General features: G+C 44.0%; 1 protein-coding gene across 8 annotated transcripts; it reads right to left on the reverse strand.

The window, feature by feature from the left end:
* Positions 1-363: 363 nt before the first annotated feature.
* CNR1 (cannabinoid receptor 1) lies at positions 364-18,896 on the reverse strand. 8 transcript variants are annotated; one of them, XM_042016687.1, is made up of 5 exons: positions 17,953-18,252; positions 17,725-17,762; positions 11,382-11,474; positions 10,879-10,935; positions 364-5,849 (listed from the first exon to the last, which is right to left on the reverse strand). In XM_042016687.1, the coding sequence occupies exons 2-5, from the start codon at positions 17,727-17,729 to the stop codon at positions 4,367-4,369; spliced, it is 1,638 nt and encodes a 545-aa protein (XP_041872621.1). In that variant the 5' UTR covers positions 17,730-17,762; positions 17,953-18,252; the 3' UTR covers positions 364-4,366. The 8 variants fall into 8 exon arrangements, with proteins under 8 accessions (XP_041872621.1, XP_041872625.1, XP_041872620.1 ...); XM_042016691.1 differs by lacking the exons at positions 17,725-17,762; positions 17,953-18,252 and adding an exon at positions 18,690-18,896; XM_042016686.1 differs by having other exon boundaries at positions 17,725-18,252.
* Between the last annotated feature and the right edge of the window lie 1,218 nt (positions 18,897-20,114).

Here is a 20,114-nt window from a genome sequence, read left to right on the forward strand (position 1 = left end):
GGTCTTTTTCAACCCTTCCTTTCAGATGTGGATGAGCAGCAGTGGGAGCACTTAAATGTGATTCATAGGCAGTGGCACGGCTGAGCCTGCTATGCCTGCACAGCTTCGATGAATCCCTGCTGGACCACTTCATCATCCACTCCCTACACCCATCAACTCTGTCCCCACTGGCACTGGACAAAACTAGACTAACTCTTTGTTTGTCTCCAATCTTTGATTACCCTCACAACCCCCAATAACTAATTTAGGTTGTCACTGCTGCTGGCAGCACTATTTTAATTTGTACTCCTTTCTTCTTTTGTGTTTTGTTTTTCTGAAGAATATGGGCTTGTCTTATGTGACATCTCTGAGCAAACATATGCATCTGAGGAAGGCAAAAGGAATTTATTGCATTTTGGCTAATACAGAGGAAAGGGGAAATTGCCTACATAATGAAACAGGAGATGCAGTTTTAACTGTCATTTCTCTCTTGTCTCCATAGTACTGAATACACAAATATAAAATATATGATCTGCCTCCTCCTTCAAACATATCAACGCACAATTAAAACCCACAAAGCTTGACAACCTGTTGTCAAGTTGTTTAAGCAGTTGTTTCAGAATGACAGACAAACTTATAAACAAAACGTAGAGCACCAGATCGTGGGATGAGGCAGCATCATCACGTGGCTTCCTCAGTTATCTCAAAATTTGGAAAACAAAAAAGCAGAGGAATACTTTTTCTCCTTGAATAAATAACAGTTTAATTACATTATAGAAATAAAATATGATATGATAGGAATACACTGGAAATCTTACAGAAATACTATTCTGCTACTGGTAGGTAAATGGTCAAAGCTACTTTTCATGACAATCTGAACAGTACTTGTGTACAAACTATTATACAGGTTGCTAATGAAAAATATTGCAACAGTTGCAAGAATGTTACCAGCTCAAACAAACATCTAATGATACAATATTCTTCTAAGAGGAAGTAATAATGTTAGATTTACAGACAATAAAGAGTTATGTTCTCCACTTCGAAACACTGGAAATAAAAAGCTCAGGTAATCCAATTTCTTTACCTCATATTATCACAAGGAAAGATTTTCCTTTCACTGTGAAACAGCATCCCAAGAGACCCTGTAAATAGTTTATTCAAAGGTAGTATTTGAGATGTCACAGCAACTTCAACAATTTTCCTAGTCCACAATTACAGACTTTTTAGGCCACTGCTTGTAGAGATGACTTTTTTTTTTTCACTTATTTACATACATTCAGCCCAATAACATCAAGTAGAATGCACTGTCTATCTCACAATAGACACACTAAAATTTTCATCAAAAGGCCAGTGCAAGATGTGGATAGTGACTGCACAGCATTGAGGAGATTATATTATACAAATATACAATTAGACTGTTGAGAATCTAACTCTACACACATGTGACATAGATGGTCTTCTTGGTAGGTACGTGACACTTGGAGTTGGCACATACACATAACTGCAACTAGCGGTGGTGGGTGGATGATGATGATGATGATGGTGTGGGTGGCCATGGAACACAGTGTCGTTTGGCTGTGCTATCACTAAGTGAAAGTAGGCAACTGCAAATTAGGAATACCTAAAGCTGAAGTATAAGAACAGCTTATCTTGGAACGGCAGCAGATTTTTCTAATGAAAGAATAGTTCTACTTAGTGTGCAACATGTAAGGAAATTGTTGCCATCTCTTTAATAAATGGTTCTAAGTGAACCGATGCAGTTCCCAGAGCTTTAGAAAAACTCATTATGCAAATGAAGATACTGATGATAGAGGATAACATTTCACAGGATGCTATTTCTTATTATATCAGTAAGCACCAAGTTAAGTGCCAAGACAGCCCCATTGTCCCATGATTTATCGTAAAATTTAGAACTTGAAAGCACAACAAAATTCCACAAAGTTTGCATTTAATTCACAAGAAGACAGTTTCAAAAATGGCTCTTAAAATACCCTTACATTTCAAATGGGCTTTCCCCCACTCCTCCAAGAGGACTGCTTTAGGATGGACTAGACCCAGACATAAAAAACATCTTTCAGGACTTGACATCCTCTGGGAATCCTCTGCGATCCACTGGTTTTGGCTGACTGCAGTGGGCCCCTTGAGAGTGTGGTGCGCTGTCCTGCCACACAGGTAAGCTGCAGGGGAGATGGGTAGAGGAGGAAAGTACCCCTGTCTCTTCCAGCTGTTGCTCAGCACCTCACCTGATCCAATCTTACCTTTAAAACATGTCATCCTCACCAAGCCTAAACTTGGAGCCACTTGCATCCCCACAGGATGCCACTGCCTGAAAGGGGCTGGGTGCTCATTCAACCAGTTGCTCTGGCCTGCACTGAGGCAGCCAGAGACCCTGGGCTGCTGTCCCTTCTCTCTCCCTATGTAAGCACAAGGATGGGTGGCAGGGCAGTATGGATTTGGCTCCACTCGCCCTGCGTCATGGAGAAAGTCACCCCCTGTTGCGGCAAGTGTCAGGCAGCTGAAGGACTAAGCTGCGCTTGCAGCTATTTTGGCAGAAATCAGTCAGAAGGGTGAGGAAATGGTCTGAAAAAGCAAGGCAGCAGAGAAGAGGATCCCAGACCTTATGACTCAGAACAGAATCACAGAATATCCACGCCTCAAAGACTATCTGGTAGCATGTTCCTTGTGATGGTCTCAGGCTGCAGAAACTGTCCCACTGTGGAACAGTCATTATTTTCCATCAGTAACTTCTTCCTGGCAGTGTCAAACCTTGTCAGTGGTTTCAGTGAGATGCACCTCATTGCAAGCTATCAGATTTTAATACTCACAGCCTTAAAACAAACTACCATTTACTCCTGGCTTTCTCAGTCTTCAGGAACACTATCAACAGCTGCAGCATTTGTCAGTTCGGGCTCATTCCATGTTCTCTGCCTCTTGTTTCCCTTTATTTTCAAGTGTAACTGAAAGGTTGCTTCCTCTAGCACATGGATATGCTGGATCGAGATATTCTTAACATGGTACTTTCATCAGTAATCAATTGGAAGAACTCAATTTTAGAAACAGAATTCGTGTGCAAAGCGTGCAACAAGAAATACAGTTACATTTGGTCATAGTGTCCTATCTTAGCTATGCTACCATGACTCACACCGATTAGTATACTTACACACGCACGCACACACACACGTACACACACAGAGATATTTATTTATATACACGCTCACACAATAAGAAAATGTTTAAGTCTGACAATATTTCCTCCTCTTTTAGTGAAGACGGGAGTTTGGCATCTCAGGCTCTGAATCTGCTTAGACCTGGGATACAGGAATGTGACACACCTTCAAGTATACATCGACTGCACAGTGATAACATCGCACATTGAGTCTGACACATGCTGTCTTCAGTGGTCCAACACCAGCACATGGCTTAAAACCAGATGCCTATTAAAGGAGCCAATATCCGGGACCTTTGCTTTTCAGTGTTCATATTCACGCAATGCCCAAGAGCAGGGCAGTAGTCTGTGCAACCATAAACATCCTTCTGTATAAACGCAGTGGTATTTAAAAGTCTGAACCAGTGCATTCCTTTCTCACATTCCTCCTCTATTCCTCTGTTGCTGTTAGTCTCATATGCATGTGAAAGTAAAAGGTAGTGGGGAAATAATTTTAGTAGAAGAACACAAAGCCTCTCCTCTAAGTCCACAGAAGACCACTAAAAGTGTAAAATTTCCAAAATACCTCATAGGAATTCTTCAAATACAGTAAGTGTTTTCAATGGGGTTTACATATCACGTTTCACGTTATTTCCACGGAATTCTACCTTATCACTTTGTTTAATCAGACGAATACCAATAACACATAATAAAACAGCACACAATTCACAGGACACGACACATTTTACAAAACCTCTAAACTCAGCACTGCTGCTTTTGGAAAAAATCAGAAACTCTTATTACTTACAGACATGAAATACATTTCACATTGAAATGAACAGCATGATTACAAGGCTTTTTTTCTTGTTTGATGGTATTGGTTTAGGACACGTTATTTTTCAATTAGGTTTCACAATTCTTCTTCACACCCCCAAAGGAATGATTGCTAATCTGGTATTTTCTCTGTGCTCTTTCTGGAAACATTATTATTCAGTAAACACCTTTTGAGAAAAACTTGTGAAAATTTAGCTAGAACCCCTAATTGTAAAACCTGAAAAACTGGCTGATGGTAATGCTCTTAACACAATCATCGCTCAGCTTACAATGACAAACCAAAAAATATTACAGGAGGGTACAAACACGTTAAGCCATGGGTTTGGTTTTCTCTGTTGTTGATTTTTTTAATTTTAATTTTTTTTTAAACTTAAACTCCTTTTCTCACAATGCTGAGAAGTCTCTGACTTACAACGCTTCAGCAGTTGTGTCCGTGGAGACAGACATGGTAACTTTGGCAATCTTAACTGTGCTCTTAATGCAGCTCTCGGCAGCCCTGTGCACATTCCCTGTGTTGTTGGCATGTTTGTGCTGGCAGTCAGACTCCATGCTGTTATCCAGGGGCTGCGCAGTCCCTTCACAGGTGGGGAACATGCTGCGGAAGGCGTGTCGCAAGTCCTTGCTCCTCAGAGCGTAGATGATGGGATTCACTGTTGAATTCAGCAAACAGAGCATGCTACAGAAGGCAAAGATAGTCTTGATGAGCTTGTTCATTTTCCCAAAGACATCATACACCATGATGGCGAGGAGAGGGCCCCAGCATATGATTAAAACGACTAGGATAAGGACCAAGGTTTTGGCTAACCTGATGTCCATACGAGTTTGATCAGGCCTAGTGATCTGTACCTTACCATCCTCCGTCGACTGAATGATTATGCTTTTCTGTGTGCCTCGCTGCAGCATGCGAACAGCGTGGCTGTGAGCCTTCCACAGAATGTACATGTAGGCATAGACAATGAACAACAAGAGGACGCTGGTGACCCCGATCCAGAACATCAGGTACGTCTCATCGATGAGAGGGAATATGTCCGAACAAACAGAATTAAGTTTTTTGCAGTTCCAGCCGAGCAGAGGAAGAACAGCTATTACAATAGCAATGGTCCACATCACACAAAATGCTACGACAGCCTTTGGTCGGGTAACAATCCTTTTATAAGCTAGTGGCCTGTGTATAGAGATGTACCGGTCTATTGCCGTGAGGAAAAGGCTACCTACAGAGGCAGTGAAGGAGGCTGTAACTCCACCCAGTTTGAACAAGAAGACATTGGGGCTATCCTTCCGATGGAAAACATGGAAATCCACAAAACTGTAGACAAAAATCACACTGCCAAGGAGGTCGGCCACAGCCAGGCTGCCGATGAAATGGTAGGAGGGTCTACACCGGAGGCTTCGGGAGTGGAGGATGACACACAGGACAAGAAGGTTCTCTAGGACTGTGAAGGTGCCCAGGGTGAGCGACAGTACGGCGATGGCCAGCTGCTGGCTGGGGTTCAGGATCATAAAACACTCCATATCCATAAAGTTCTCCCCACACTGTATATTCTCCTCATTATCCTTAAAGGTGGACAGGGACTTGTTGTAAAACTCTGTGATGTTGACCTGATCTGAAGGAATAATGGTCAACAGGGAATCATCTCCTCCAGTCATTTTTTCTTGGAAAGGATCTCCCCTGAAGGAGGAAAGAGGGAACTTCTGGGGGTAGTACCCCAGCTTGGATGCCATGTCACCTTTCATGTCTTCGTACTGGATATCGTTGGAGCCCACGTAAAGGAGATCTGTCGTGATTGTTCGGAAAGTGGTATCTGCGAGGCCATCTAGAATTGACTTCATAACCCCAGTCTTGTTGGTTTCAGAGAGACTTGGGGGATGGAAAAATGCATCGGAGGAAATCCTGTATGGGGAAAAGGTAAGACTTCATTAACATAAACAGGGAGACAAACTCCACAAACAACTTAGCTGAACTCTGTCAAACAAAATCAACCCTTCTCTGCTATTCAGTGCAGGTCTAGGCTTTGCCACTGTGGGAAATCAGGGTGGGTTGAGCACTTAGAAAGAAATCACCTGGATTTCACTAAAACTGAATTACACTAAGAAGTGACATGAAAAACAGAGGCACAGGGAATTGACTGTTTCACAGGAAAGCGATTTTCATTTCTCGTCAAAAACTTCTGAGCTGCTCCACCATAAAGATATTCTTCTCAGCTTCTGATTGCAATGTACCTTGCAGACCAATATTCCATGGGCTTGTTTCATTTAGATAATACCAAGTGCCAATGGAGGAGCAGCACTAAACTGAGTCACCACCTTCACTGTTTTTCTTACAAAAGGCACTGAGGGTTTTGAAAAATTGACAACAGAGGGGCAACAGGGACAGAGCCATGCACTCCAAATTTCACAGCTCACCCAGTATGCCTGTATATTCTTATTATCCTGCTATAGCAATCTGAGGTCTACTAACATCCTGAATTTGCTATTGCAAATTTATCAGCAAGGTATTTAATCTAAAAATATATAGCTTCATTACATTCATATACAAAGATGATTCCTTCCTTCTGCTAAGCAAACTAAGGTACTGGAATACTTGAGCAAGTTGAGGGAGGTGGGTTGTTACCCAGCTCTGTCCACAGTTTCAGGAATGGTGACCAGCACTGTTAAGTCAGTGAGAGAATCAGTGATCTGCTCTGTACAGACCAGAAGCCTCAATCAGGGCAGTGTAAGCTTGCCTAGCTAAACATGGCACCAAGTTTAGATCAGGGTGCAGCAGTGGCCAAAACTCCAGGCAAAAGGGACCAGGAGTCACTGCTTCTGTGAGAAGCACTGTAATGTAACTCGTCCCCCTAGGGACACCCTCCAAAACATTCTGTCCTCTCCAAAACTGGGGGGACCCAGCAGAAGGTAGCCAGTGGTTTCTGAGTTCTGTCAAGTACAGCCTTTGCTCATGGATGGTGATTTGTGGAGGGGAACAACTCCTGGTCGGGGTTCCCTTGGGAGAGGACCCCCATCAGCACCTGAGCATGCATCGACATACAAGACAAGTCTTACAGCTCTTGTTATGCTGTACTCCTTTATATTACTTTGCCGATAGAAAATGCCTTGAATATGGACTGAACATCTGCTTTACGGCCCTCTTCCACCACCTCAGTGGATGAGAGTGGTCTGAATACAAATAAGAGCCAGAATCACTCCTTTTGTGTGCTACAAATATTCTGAATCTGCTATGGGACATCTTGATGATTAATCAGCAACAGGAGCAAACCAAGTTTCTTCTTGCTTTTGGTATGGAGGAAATTGTTGCTCTCAAGAAATCCCAGATGCCATTTATAGGCTTTTACTGACTTTACCTGTTCACTTTACACAACTGACAATAAATGGTCAGAAAGGCTGCAAGAGTTTATCTGCCAAAATCAGAGTACTGATCACCTCAACTTCTAAAGAGAAGACTTGCACAGCAGGTACCACTTCTCGTTTCCCAAGAAAATATAGGCAAGAAGAAAAGGATGCCTCTCAACAACAATAGCAGTACTTAAAAATATGTGAAATTATGAGCATTTCCAAAAAAACAGAGATCACTTGGCTGATGATATATTTATACTGCCCTTATAGTATCTGAACGCTCAGGACTTTTTCCACAGCCCTTTAAAGTTTTGCCTTTTATTAAGCAGGCCTGGACATTGATTATTAAAGGAAATATATGAACTTAGACCTTCAGAAGACACTGCAACTCCAGTGCTGCAAGGAAGTATGAGTACAAACAACCCTTACTGGGAGAGTCGCAACACACAAAATATACTGGCTGAGTCAGCTTTTGCAGACACAATTTGCTCAGGAAATAACAATTATTAGACAGACAGTATTAAGGAATTTAATTTTGAGGGCGTGAGCAGGGAGGGAGGGAAATGTCACTGAAGCATACATTAAAAATGAACAGCAATCATCTAATATGGAAGGCACTTTTCTTCCAGAAGGTGTTTTACAGCTGCTCCTAGAGAATTTGCAGATGTTACAAGCTGCAAAGATGACTCTGCTGACAAATCTTCTTTGGGTGAAGTCTGGCAACTTTAAACTTGGCATTGTAACACCATTTTAAAAACACAAATGAAGAATGTGTTATTAACTTGAAAACTATCCAAAAATCCATTAAATAAAACAAGTAGTTCTATAAATATGTAAAGATTGCTGTGGTATCCTCTGCTATTCAAGCTTATTTTTGACAGAAGAAAGGCAACCATTTTAATGAGTAAAGCCACAGCCCCATGTCGAGAAGATTATGTCTGAGGAAAGCTTCATAAATTGTATTCAACTGAGCACTTCTGCTAGACAGACAAACAAATTGTTATCAGGTAGCCGGTCCCTGCTGGAGTCATGTCAAGTACAGACTTCCTCAGAATTGGGTGCCATGCAACCCCTACCTTTATTTGAAATACAAATGAAAGAACACGAATTCTTGTGTGCTCTTTTGAAGGTGGCAGTGAGTTATGTGACAATATCACTATGCATGCATATGCTATGCTAACAACACGGTTAATGGGATCAGGAGAGGCAAGGCTTACTTTGAATGTCAATGATTTTTTTTTTCCCTCTGTATTTTTACATTGAGATTATTACAGTAATTTTTACCTTATTGTCTCTGCAAAGAGAGTTTTCTTTGAGAGTACTTGGGAGTTCATTAGTAGTGTAGTTTAGGCTTTGGGGAATGCTGCTAACATTAATTTTGTTTTTGTTTGCTGCTGGGAATATCCTAATTGGAAATTTCTAGCAGTATGTGTGCATGCACCTATTCAAGCTGCAGTTGATTTTTATTAAAGTTGCAGTAAAACAACCATTTGCTTGATCTGGAATTACACTTTACATGAAATTCATTTATTTTAATTTAGATACTAGCTTATCCCAGTATAAGCTCACTACTAAAATGCACTGAAGAGATCAGTGAGGTTTTCCATAGCTGTCTGGTGAAAACAAGACTGGACCTTTGGCACTGCAGTTATCAGGTCACAGGTGCTGCATGATTTGACATAGAAAGAAAAGCCAATGGCAGCAGCAATGGTCTTTTTCTTGGTCTTTTCACATGGCCAGGTGCACATGCCAGTGCCACACACATTTTGGCTCTGAGCATTTCTGTCCGAACCTGGAGTGGTGAGCAGGCACTGCCCATGAAAACAGACACCCCATGCCACGCAGCCACACTGCTCTTTGCAGTTGGCTTCAATACAACCCAAACCCATCCTGCCCAAGAGCCCAAACCCACACTGCCCAAGAGCCATGACTATCTCCACATGAAATACTCCAGGAGCCTCTCTGGCTTCTCAGAGCCTCCCCAGAGAATAAGCGTTCCCCTACACAGATTCATCCTCTCTGCATGCCACTGGAGTGACAGCTGTGTGCTGCAGAAAGCTGCCCTCATGGGCAGGGTGGCAGAAATGGAGAAACTCCCTGCTTTGCCAAGAACTCTCCTGCCCTGCCAGAATGCACTCTTCCAACTTCTTTTGAGTTTTCAAAGCTCTCAGCTTCATTCCTTCCATAAATGAACTCTACTATCTCACTCATTTTAAAACAGCTTTTAGAAGACTGAAACATTGATTAAATATGAAGGAGAGGCTGCACTGACACCGGCACTCAAAATTTTTGAGGTATTTCCACAACTGCATGCAGCAAGTCACGGCAAGTACTGAATTATGACTACGGATAAGAATTAAACAACAGAGAAAAACTTGAAGGATCTTTTTTCTTGAAGACCAGACCAGAACTGTCATAGCTGAACACCATTTTAGACCTTTCTCCCACCATCCAGCAGCTGTTGGTGGGCACTGCCAGACCAGCTGTGTGAAGTGCCTGCCACTAGATGGAGTGGCTTTGACAAATTCCTGGCCTAGCTGTCTGCAGCGACACGCATTCAACTTGCTCCAGCCCTTTTTCCCTGCCTACTTTAGCAGGGATCAAACGTATGAGGTGTTAAACATCACCCAAAGGTTGAAGACACAACTTTGCTTTGCCTTCAAAGTGAAAGAATTAGTGAAGAGTTGAAGGGTCAAGTCTTACTAGTGCCCTCCACTGTGTGGTTACATATAGCCCTAAAGATGCTTGGATAACAGAATATAAATACACGTTAGGTAAAATAAAAAATATGTAGTACAAAAGAGGCTGGTAACTCATCAAGGACAACAAGGAGAATTATACTTCCTCTGGACTTCTTGTTGGTCCACAACACCAGCTCACTTGGGGAACAAGAACATGACTTCATTAAAATGCTATTACCTATCTTCTCCTGCTGTTCTGGGATAGAAGGAGAGCTGGAAAGTCTTTATCATTGTCTATAAAAAGAGCTGAATTTGTTACAATTTTCAAATCAGGATGATTGATAAAGCAATTTTAATAGCCTGAATAGAAACAGTGAGTATTTATTCTCTTCCTCAGAAAGTAATTATGAGCAATACAATGATGATACTGATAACTGCAAAAATGTTGACATGGCAAGAAAAGGAATCAAAACAAGCAAGGGAAATCCACAATCAAACCTCTTTGGCTTCCATTTTAGGAAACATTTTGATCTCCGTGTCTATACATTTCTTCTATGATAATCATAGTTAATTAAGAACAGGCCAAAGGACAAGTAGGAAGAATTCAAACAGTTTTTAAATGCATAAAAATACAGAAACGCACTCTCCTTGTTTACACCTTATAGGGTTCCAAGTCATTCAGAGAAGGGCATTATCTTCTGATAAGTTTGTGCAGTGCCCAACACACTGGGACTCCTCCCAAACTGGGTCCACAAAGTACTACGGCAGGAGAAACAGCAGCAATTTACACTCGTATATGCAGTCAGCTGTAAAACTGTGAGAGAAATGAGATCTACCACGGTAACTGTTGGCCTCTAGGAATTAGAACTGTCCTATAAAATGAAAATTTATATGGCTAATAATTACCTTATCCCATATGGTGATGAACAATACAGCTTCGAGGACAGAACAAGGTTTCCAAGCCTTGGAGAAAGAAATGTGCAGACTGAGAAATGGCATTCTCAGACTCAGTAACACCAAGCAAGGAAAAAACACATGTTGAGAAGAATGTGAAGGCAATGTTATCCCTATCCTATTTACTGGTTTACTGCTCCATCTCCAAAACTGTGCTACTCCTAGGCTAAAAATGGCAAATATGCTGTCACTCCTAATTCAGGAAAACTTGCATTCATTTCAGTCAGAATTTTCTCTGTGTGAGGCATCGGGAAGGAGCACAGACGCTAGGAGAGGAGCAAATAAGGGATGTTATCTTCTAGATACAGCAAGGCACTATCAGCTATGGGGTAAACTAGGGCATGCAAGTAATGAACCAAATTTTGTTCTTATGTAATGTGATCATATCTTTGGCAAGTTGAATCTTAATTAGCAAGAAGGCACAGCTACATGGTTATTTATGTTAATTAACATACCGTTTGCACACTAGCAGGATAAGGGCCAGACTGTTCCAATGTGTGGGCAAATGGCTCCTATGTGACACCCCCCAGCATCCAGCAGCTGACAACCTGAACAACAAAAACAAAACAAGGGGGAAAACAGGGTGTTAATCAGTGACGGACTGCTTTTAAAAGCAATAGTATTATTCCCTCCCCCCAAAGTTTTGTTGGCAAGATGTGTGCACCAGTTTAGCACAGGTGATTTGCAGGTGCAGAGAAAAGGAGGCTGTGCCTTACATCCCGAACAGCCAGAGCATATACATGTGTCTAAAGTCAGAGAGGTTCAAGAGCAAGGCTGAAGTCCTGCTCCTTCTGGTGCAGCTGAAGGACCTAAACTTCGCTTTCTGTGAGCCAGGTGAGCGTGCTGGCAACCTCTACATTCTGCTGCCCATCTCTAAACTGCTCGAGCTGTTCCATGTTGGATTGAGAGCTAAGCATCCGCAAGTAAAGGCACCAGCTGGTATTCCAGGAGGCAGGGTGCATGCCTGGTGAGAGGCTTAGCTTGAAGCCCTTTCTCTGAATTAAGCAAATCAAGGATGCACCTCCTGCATTCCACCCAGATGCAGGGGAGGAAGAGCAGGGGCAGCTGCCCCGTCTGCCTGTAAAAAATCTCTAGAACTCCTGAGATCACCCAAAACCTCTCAGCTTGTAAAATACAACCCCCCAAAAACACATTTCCTACCAAGTTGCAGACAAGATGAAGTATTGAAGTCACAAACCAGCAAAGGGACTATCAGGGTGACATTAATGGGAAACTACAGCTAGCTGCTCTGCCCAGCTTTTGGGAGAAAGGACAGAAGGCAAAGGTGGCTATTGTAAAACTGTGGGATTTAAAGATCTTTCACAGTTTATATTATCTTAATTTCATCTAAAGATAGAAATTTTGAAAGAGGATGAGGAGTCTTGCTGAAATATGAAAGACTCAGATGAAAGGAAACAGTGAAGCAATTGTGACCTGGTTTGTTTGCTTAAAATCAGCTCCAGTTTAGGGACTGGTTTCCCAATAAAGGACTTTGTACACTTCTTTTCCAATAAAGCAGAATGAACAGATAATATGAAGTTTGATACAATGCTATGGAATTTACATTTTAAAGAAAATGGAGGAGAACTCATTAACCTGGTTAATTTTGAACTCTCAAACTTTTTCATAGAAGAGTTCCTCTTGGATTTCAAAACTCCATCAGAAATCGTGTCATTTCCAGCCTCCTCTCTAGCCATTCTACAATGCCAAAAGGTGCGGGCAATTGTTGCTGAGCAGAATTGACATAAATGTTAAATGGGGACAGAGAAGCCCAGCCAGACGCAAAAGAGATGGGGGCTGAACAGTCAATCTTCTGGAAGTACCTAGAAGAAATGGCAGGTTAGTACACAATATGTAGTTTAAGGGAGAGAAGTCATTTGAAACAACAGAGCAGGACATAAAAGACCGGGCTCCATTGGATGCTAAATGCTAAAGGTCTCCAGAAGAACGTAATGTCTAGAGGATCAAACCGAAGGAAAAGCAGATTTATTAGGAAGAAACGAGAGAGAGAGGAAGAGAACCACTCCTAGAAAATAGTTTCCATGCAATGGCCAGAGCAGAACACAGAAGGTCATGAATTTGTTGCAGCAGAAAATATTAATGAACTTTATTAAAAGCATAAGGTTTAGAGACAGAAAGATAGCAAAAACATCAGGCTCCAGGGAGAATTCTCATAAACTGCACAGAGTGTATGTCTGCCTTCTCATCCCCCCGCAACAAACTGGCTCTAACAAGTTTTAATTAAAGAAATCATGAGATAGAGCAAGGAGATGCTGAGAGCAAAGGTAATGTGGGTTAAGTTATTTGTGTGGTGAGAATTGGTAGAAGACAGGAAAGATAGGTACTATCCTCATACTGGGAATAAGACATCTCCATGTGAGACAGGAGCAAAGTGGAGAAAGGTAAGAAAGGAAGACCCAAGTGGAAGTGCCTCTGTGAGGCAGGGATACAGATTTTAGAGACAGAGAAGAATTGCCTTTGTGATAGGCTGGAGGAAAGCAGATGAGGTGAAGGAGAAAATTCACGAGAGAAAACCTCCCTCCTCTTCTGAGCTGTGCGAACTTCAGAGACACCTCCGTAAGCTGAAGGATATAGCTAGTGGGATTTTTCAGATCTCACCATAAAGAAAGAACAGATCCACTGCTCGCTCTGCAGGCAATGACTTGCTCTTTTGAAAGTCCATTTCTGATCTGCATTCAAACGACGAAGGAAGATGCAAAGGGCTCTGAGAAGCCACCCTTGGTAAGGTCAGGGAAAAGGACAGCACTGTACGCACTGACAGTTGGGACCAGGCTGGGGACACTGAGGCGAGGTTAGCTGAGCAAATTTGGCCAGGGACATTAACAAAAATCAAACTGCTTAGGGAAAATGACATACAGGATATGGACTTCTGAGGTGGAAAGGAAGAGAGTGCTCAAATGGAGCCACTAAATGACCCACACAGCAGATAAACACACCAGAAGTGAAAAAGGGGTTCACAGGCAAAGACAAAAAGTTAGTGCACAGAAGGCCAGCAACACGCTGCAAAGCAATATCCCTTCTACCTCAGTCTTCAAGAGTCTGCTTCTCCTGCAAACTGTTTTTAGGCCATAAAGTATTGAGATTGCTCAAAAGCTGGGATAAAAAGGCTTTTGGCAACTGCGATGCCCCATGCCACCAGCATTAGCAAAGGACAGAAATACGCACTCCCAGCTAAAAAATGAAAAACATTCTTTCATTTCTGGAGCCGTCTGGCCTTTCCTAGGATTTAAATAATCTCAGATAACTGTCTTCATAGTTACATTCACAATATAATGATATTCAAATATACTGCCTTCACACACACAAATAACTTGTGAAATTATTTGCCAGCATATTAAGCCACTACACCAGATTGCTTGGCAATGGTGTATGTCTTTGAAACATTCAGATGCTTCTCTTTTTTTAAAAAAAGAAGAGAGGGAGGGAAGAGGAGACGTGAGAAAGAATTACAGTAGAATTTGATATCCAAGTAGCCAGAACAACCAACTGTGGAGAGACTTCAACCAGTATTACATCAGACTTGGAGAAACAGTTAAAATATACTGAAGGATGAGTTATGACTTTATATATATAGGTATACTTCTATGCATAAACTTACAAATAGACATAAACAAAAAAACCATATGCCTAGAGGAAGAACTGAAGTCTCATAAACCCTGCAGTATGTCATGCATAAACTCAAATTTCAAGCGCTAGAGTACATGCAGACAAGCTACAAGTGTAGGTACAAAAATACAGGCAAGATGATTGCTGAATATCGTCCTGAATTCCCTTATACATAGCCTTCTTGGCTAAAAGCAAGAATCTAAAACTAGTATATCTATCACTGACATCCTGTAAAAGTTATTTTACATGTATATATAAATGTGTCACCTAATATTCCAGACATGTACATAGTCTGGACTTCAGTGCTGCATTCCTTAAAACAGGTACAACTGACTAAAACCAGTGATTTCTGAGAGCATGTTTCACATACTCAGCAGAACAGGAAGGTAGCAGCCCCCCAAGATCCTAAACACAAACTTTGAAATGTTTCCTAAAATGCAGAAAGATGGAAACTACTCCAGTGAGGGCTGAAAGTGAATTGACAGTACAGAACCTGCTCCCACTCAGTACTTTGTAGTGAGTAAACACACCTTACTTAAGAATGCATAATTGCCATAGAAGAGGTTAACACAGGATGAGGTACTATTTGATGCCATCTAGCCTCAATCTACACAAAGAATACAACATCTGAATTGTGTAAAATATCCACCTTCACCAACAGTCCAGCCAACGCATAAGAAGTGACCATTATACTAACACACACTGTAATTAAATACCTATTTTGTAATTTGGATGTGGCCAGTTTCACCAAGAAAGGATGTTCCTACTGAAGAGAGGCAGAACCGAGCTTGGGGTGTGCGTCACCGTAATGCCCCTGCATGAGGCACAAATGGCAGAATAAAATGTGCTCCGACCTTATGTTGCAAACCCAATAATTTTTCATGGGCAACAATGGCACCTTCAGGAAAAAGGGAAAAAAAAAGAGAAAAGTTCTTTCTGACAAGAAATTGATTTATAAGTCATTATAGCCATTTCAAAGGGACAGGTCATAGCTGTTTTCAGAGACCATTAACAAAGCCACACACTTTCAAAGGCTGTGAGTTCTGGGGGGAAATCCTTATCCCACCAAGAGTGATGGGATGTGCACTTTTGGCAGCAGTACAGCATCAGTCTAGAAATGGAGACATACAGAGCAGTACTGAGAAGACAGGTTGACACATTTTTAACTTTGCATTAATAACAAATGCTCTTGCTGTCTATTCTGGCACTTTTGCAAGTTTGCTTTTAGGTACAAGGGACTTGCATGCATTTCCACTGTAGATAAGAAAACAAGAGCAGCCTTGTTATCATTAAAAGGGTCTATTTCCCTCTGCCTTCTGTTTTGTGTGTCCATCTGCATAGCTGCTTTGAACTTGGCCAAATCCCAGTGTTAGGGTCGCCCACAGTACAAATTTTAAATCATCAGCAGACTGTGAATTTGCTGCTAGAGAAGAGAAAAATCTCCAAATTCTCACCTAAATGGTCGATGAGTGGTTTTGTAGAACATTCATCATGTTACATAGCCTAAACTATTTGGGAAATTGCAGAAAAAAAATAATTTACTGTTTCATGAGAACTGTCAGATGAAGACAAAATAGACATCTGGAAAGAAATGAAGAGCAATCACCACTGAGAAAAATGAATTCTGTGGATGCCTAGGTAGGTGACTACATGACTAGAGAGGTCCCAAAGTTTGCATTCGAGAAGTTACAGTAATTTCTCTTTAAGCCATCCAGATTTAGAGGAACTAGGTGAGTGGAAGACAGTGCATGAGACCTGCAGAACCAAGAATGGCAATGCATTCGTAAAAATCTTGGGCAATACTAAATTAATATATGAGTTTGGATTCTTAATCTCCTCACCTACCTCACCTCTACTCAATAGAAAAGAAAACCATGTCAGCTCTCACTCTCTAGTGCACAGAACTTTCAGCACCAAAATTCCCAGTGGGATGACAGTCTGCAAACATTTTGAGATGGCCACATTAAAGGCTGAAAGTCAAAAATGGCTTCAAAAAGAAAGGAAAAAAATGTTATTTCTTTCTAAACTTCTGCTGCCCAATCAAAACGTTGTAATAGGGGAAGTTAAAGAAAGGCTTCAGTCCTTCAACAGAGCAAGAAAGCCTTTAACAGGGTCCTTTATGCAATTGAGCTCATATCATTCACGAAAGAACAACAGCCAGGATCAAAGGCATACACCAGCTCATCCTCGCAATACTATAAACTGCTTCCACCTGCACCTTGAGTTTTATAGGTATTTTGATTGCAATCCTGTGAGTTTAGGTATCATACAATGGTCAACGACCTAAATTCTCAGCAAATAAATCAATTTCTTTAACTAGCCAACTTTTTTTCCCCCTCCTGGCAATAGGTGCCTGCTGGCTCAGTCAAACAATTATTGCTTTTAGCAATTCTGCTTTAAAATGGTTTTATTCAAATGGTTCTGCCTCTTATTCCAAAGACCAACAGATAATAAAGCAAAGCTGTTACTCGTTGCTACAAAACTAATTTTAACCTCAAGCAAATCAGGAATTACACATGCATCTTCTGAACTGTTTAAAGATGTTACGTTCATTTCTTTTATGACTGATTTAATAAACTCTGCCTGCATAATAAATATTCCTGCTATAGTCACAGGGCTTTTTTCTCTTCTTGAGAAGGAAAAGCCCATGCTGGTGGTTGATATGAGGTATAATAGGAAAAGAATTAAGCACAGCCAAGTAATTTTTGCAATGTTGGACATTTTGTTATTAAACATCATATTCACTATTACTCGGATTCTTTGCAGTAACAGCAATGCCACCCCCAGCAGAGAATGCCATATTCCTTTAAGAAAGGGTGAACAATAACAATGAAAACAACATGATACATCTAAGAAAAAAAGGAAAAAAATTACTACACCTTTAGCAGGTTAAAAAAGCTATACTATTAAAAAAAAACAAAACCCTAACCCTAGCAGATACTAAAGAAGCATTTTGCTATCTGCTTCTTATATATGTCCCTTTATCTTCTGAAATTAGAAAACATGTGCCGAAACTGTTAATATTTTCATTTGCTGCCATACAGAAAATAACACTGATGACAATTTTAGAGAAAGAAGGAAAACTATAGACTTCATCTTCTGACACCATTTTACTTAATCAAACTGCAATCTCAGTAACGAGCTCTCTCCTACCAAAGGTTTGGTACGTACCTCATCCAGGGGTGTTCTCAATGGAGATTTGCAGACGTCTTTGAGACAAAAAGATTCCCATTTAAAATAAGCCCATCTGGTTACTCAAAATTATTTCTCAACAAATGAAGATTTGACATGACAAACGCTGCGTGAAGTTTAAAAGGCTCACTCTTTTTCAGCTCTTTACCCCCCAGACTTCCGAATTTCAGACAAAAACAAACCAACCAACCAACCAAGAAACCCTACCGGGATATTCTGAGGATGCTGGACGACTAAGTGACATTTTTTAAGGGAACATCGTTGCGCACAAAATTGCGAACCGCCTTTTATTTCGGTTACAGCCTCAAAGGCAGAGTTTGGAGAGGAAAAGTGCACAGGAAAGCCGGGCTGAATGCCACCCGCTGTAAATCACCAGTGGGTCAGGACGAGAGGAGAAACCTCCGATGTCAGATAAGGTCCTGTGGGAGCCCGGGAGGCTGCCAGCTCCGCGCACAGAAGAATAGACGCGTGTTAACCATAACGCCACCAGCCGCCCGCACCCCCGCCCGCTGCCGGGCTCCCCTCGCCGCCGGGTCCCCCCTCCTCCGGCCGGGCTCGCGAAGCCAAACTGCGCTCCTCGGACCATCGGCTTTTCCCGGGCGGCCCCGGGGCTACCTCCAACTCGCCCCAGCCGCCCGGGGCGGCGGCGCGGGGCCGTGCGCGGGGCAGAGGCGAGACCCGCGCGGTCCCCGGCCCCCGCCGCAGCGTGGGTCGCGATCGCCGCGGGACGCGGCGGCGGATCACGGGGAGGATGCTCCGCAGGCAGCCGCCTCCCCTCCGCCCGTTCCGCCGTCGGGGCAGGCGCTGTCATTCCCCGAAACCCCCCCTCCCACCCACGCCGCCAACAAACTTTGAGGGGGACGACGGGTCCCTGGTCCCCGACCGGGGGGCACCCGCCGCCCTCCTCGGCCCCCCCGCTCCCCTCCGCCCCGCGCCGTCCTTACCCTCCGCACGGCACCGGTCGCGTTCCCCGCCTGCTCCGGCCGCGCCGACCCCCAGCAGGGAGCGGGAGCGCCGCCCCACCCGGGCACCCCAGCACTGGGGAGCGCCGAGGAGGCGGTGCCGGTAAGGGGAAGGAGGAGGTGGGAGACTTCTCCCCCCGGCTGCCTCCCCTTCTTCGCTTCCCTCCCCTCGGCGCCTCCTCTCCGACCACCGCCGCCCTCGCTCGCCCGGGTCAGGCGGCGCGCGGGGCTCCGCCGCCCTGCCGCCACCGCCGCCGCTCCATGTGCCGCCCGCCCGCCCCCTCCTCCGCCGCCTCCGCCCGCCGCCGCCTCGGCGCGGGGAGGCAGCGCGGGAGCCGCCGGGCGCCCGGCGCGGCTCCGGCACACGCCGCCGCTGCGTCCCCCCCGCCTTCCGCCCCGCTCCGGTCCCATTTATGAAGCCCGGCGCCCATCACGTGTCAGTGTGTGCCTTTTGTCCCGGCCCTGGCAGCACCGGGGCGGACAGGCGGCGCTGGCCAAACTTCGCCCCGGGGGAGGGACACGGGAACACCGGGGGACACCGCGGGGGCGGGCGGCGGGTCCGTTCCCGGCCGTGGGCGCTGCCCGGCCGTGAGCCCCGTCGTGCCGCGCTCCGCCGCCGCGCCCCCCGGCCGGGCGCGGGGAAGCGGGGCCGGGGGAGGCGGTGCGCGGGCCCCCAGCCAATGTGGAAGGCAGCGCCTCCTCCGGCCCGGGGGGGCGGACAGCGCATCCCCTCCACGGGGACCCGGCCCGGCCACCCGCCGGCGCTGCGGGGACAGCGGGCACCGGCTCCGCTCTCGCCCCGGCGTCGCGGGGTTGGCGCACGCAGTGGGCTTCAGAGGTTGGCGGCTCTGGATGCCCTCGTGGGGCGTCCTTTCCCCGTCCCGGTATTTCCTGTGGAACACCAGGGTTTTGACATAGTTTATTTTCCTTTTTCTCACTACCCCTGAGTTCCGCCTTCGGTGTTTCGGGGCTTACACGACAGCCGTCATGGCAGCCCTCAGGTGTGCTGGGGGTTCCCTCATCTCCGAGGGGCGACATGGCTCCAGAGGTGGACCGGCAATGGGCATAAGTTGAAAGCTGAGCTTTATTCAACAGCCAGTTCCTAAACACTGTAATATCCAGCTGGCTTTGATCGTGTGTTTTTGCCTCTGCAGTGTCATACATATGTATTTGTCTTCACACGAATTAATACAGAAACATAATAAATATTTATCATTTGACATAGTGTCTAAAGACATTAACTGGTCCATCTACCGTTTACCTGAACTGGTACATCCACCCATGGAGGAGGAATATGTAATTTTCCTTAAATTTCCTTAATTTAAGTTTATCAGGTTAAAAAAATCGCTCAGCTCTTCACAAGTGATGGATAAAGGTTTCGGGTGGCTGTATTTTTAGGGGCGTCCA

This window comes from Corvus kubaryi, unplaced genomic scaffold (genome assembly GCF_017639235.1).
Source record: "Corvus kubaryi isolate FWS band 111438036 unplaced genomic scaffold, C.kubaryi_AGA036_p1.0 split3-73, whole genome shotgun sequence".
NCBI lineage: Eukaryota > Metazoa > Chordata > Aves > Passeriformes > Corvidae > Corvus > Corvus kubaryi.

What these genes read in the sequence shown, in the direction of transcription:
- CNR1 (XM_042016684.1), bottom strand. Translation starts at nt 12,623, where the DNA reads ATGGCTAGAGAGGAGGCTGGAAATGACACGATTTCTGATGGAGTTTTG. An exon ending in GAGAGTTCAAAATTAACCAG is followed by an intron (nt 11,475 to 12,522) that starts GTTAATGAGTTC and finishes TTTGTTGTTCAG; the next exon opens with GTTGTCAGCTGCTGGATGCT. An exon ending in TCATCACCATATGGGATAAG is followed by an intron (nt 5,850 to 10,878) that starts GTAATTATTAGC and finishes TTCCCCATACAG; the next exon opens with GATTTCCTCCGATGCATTTT.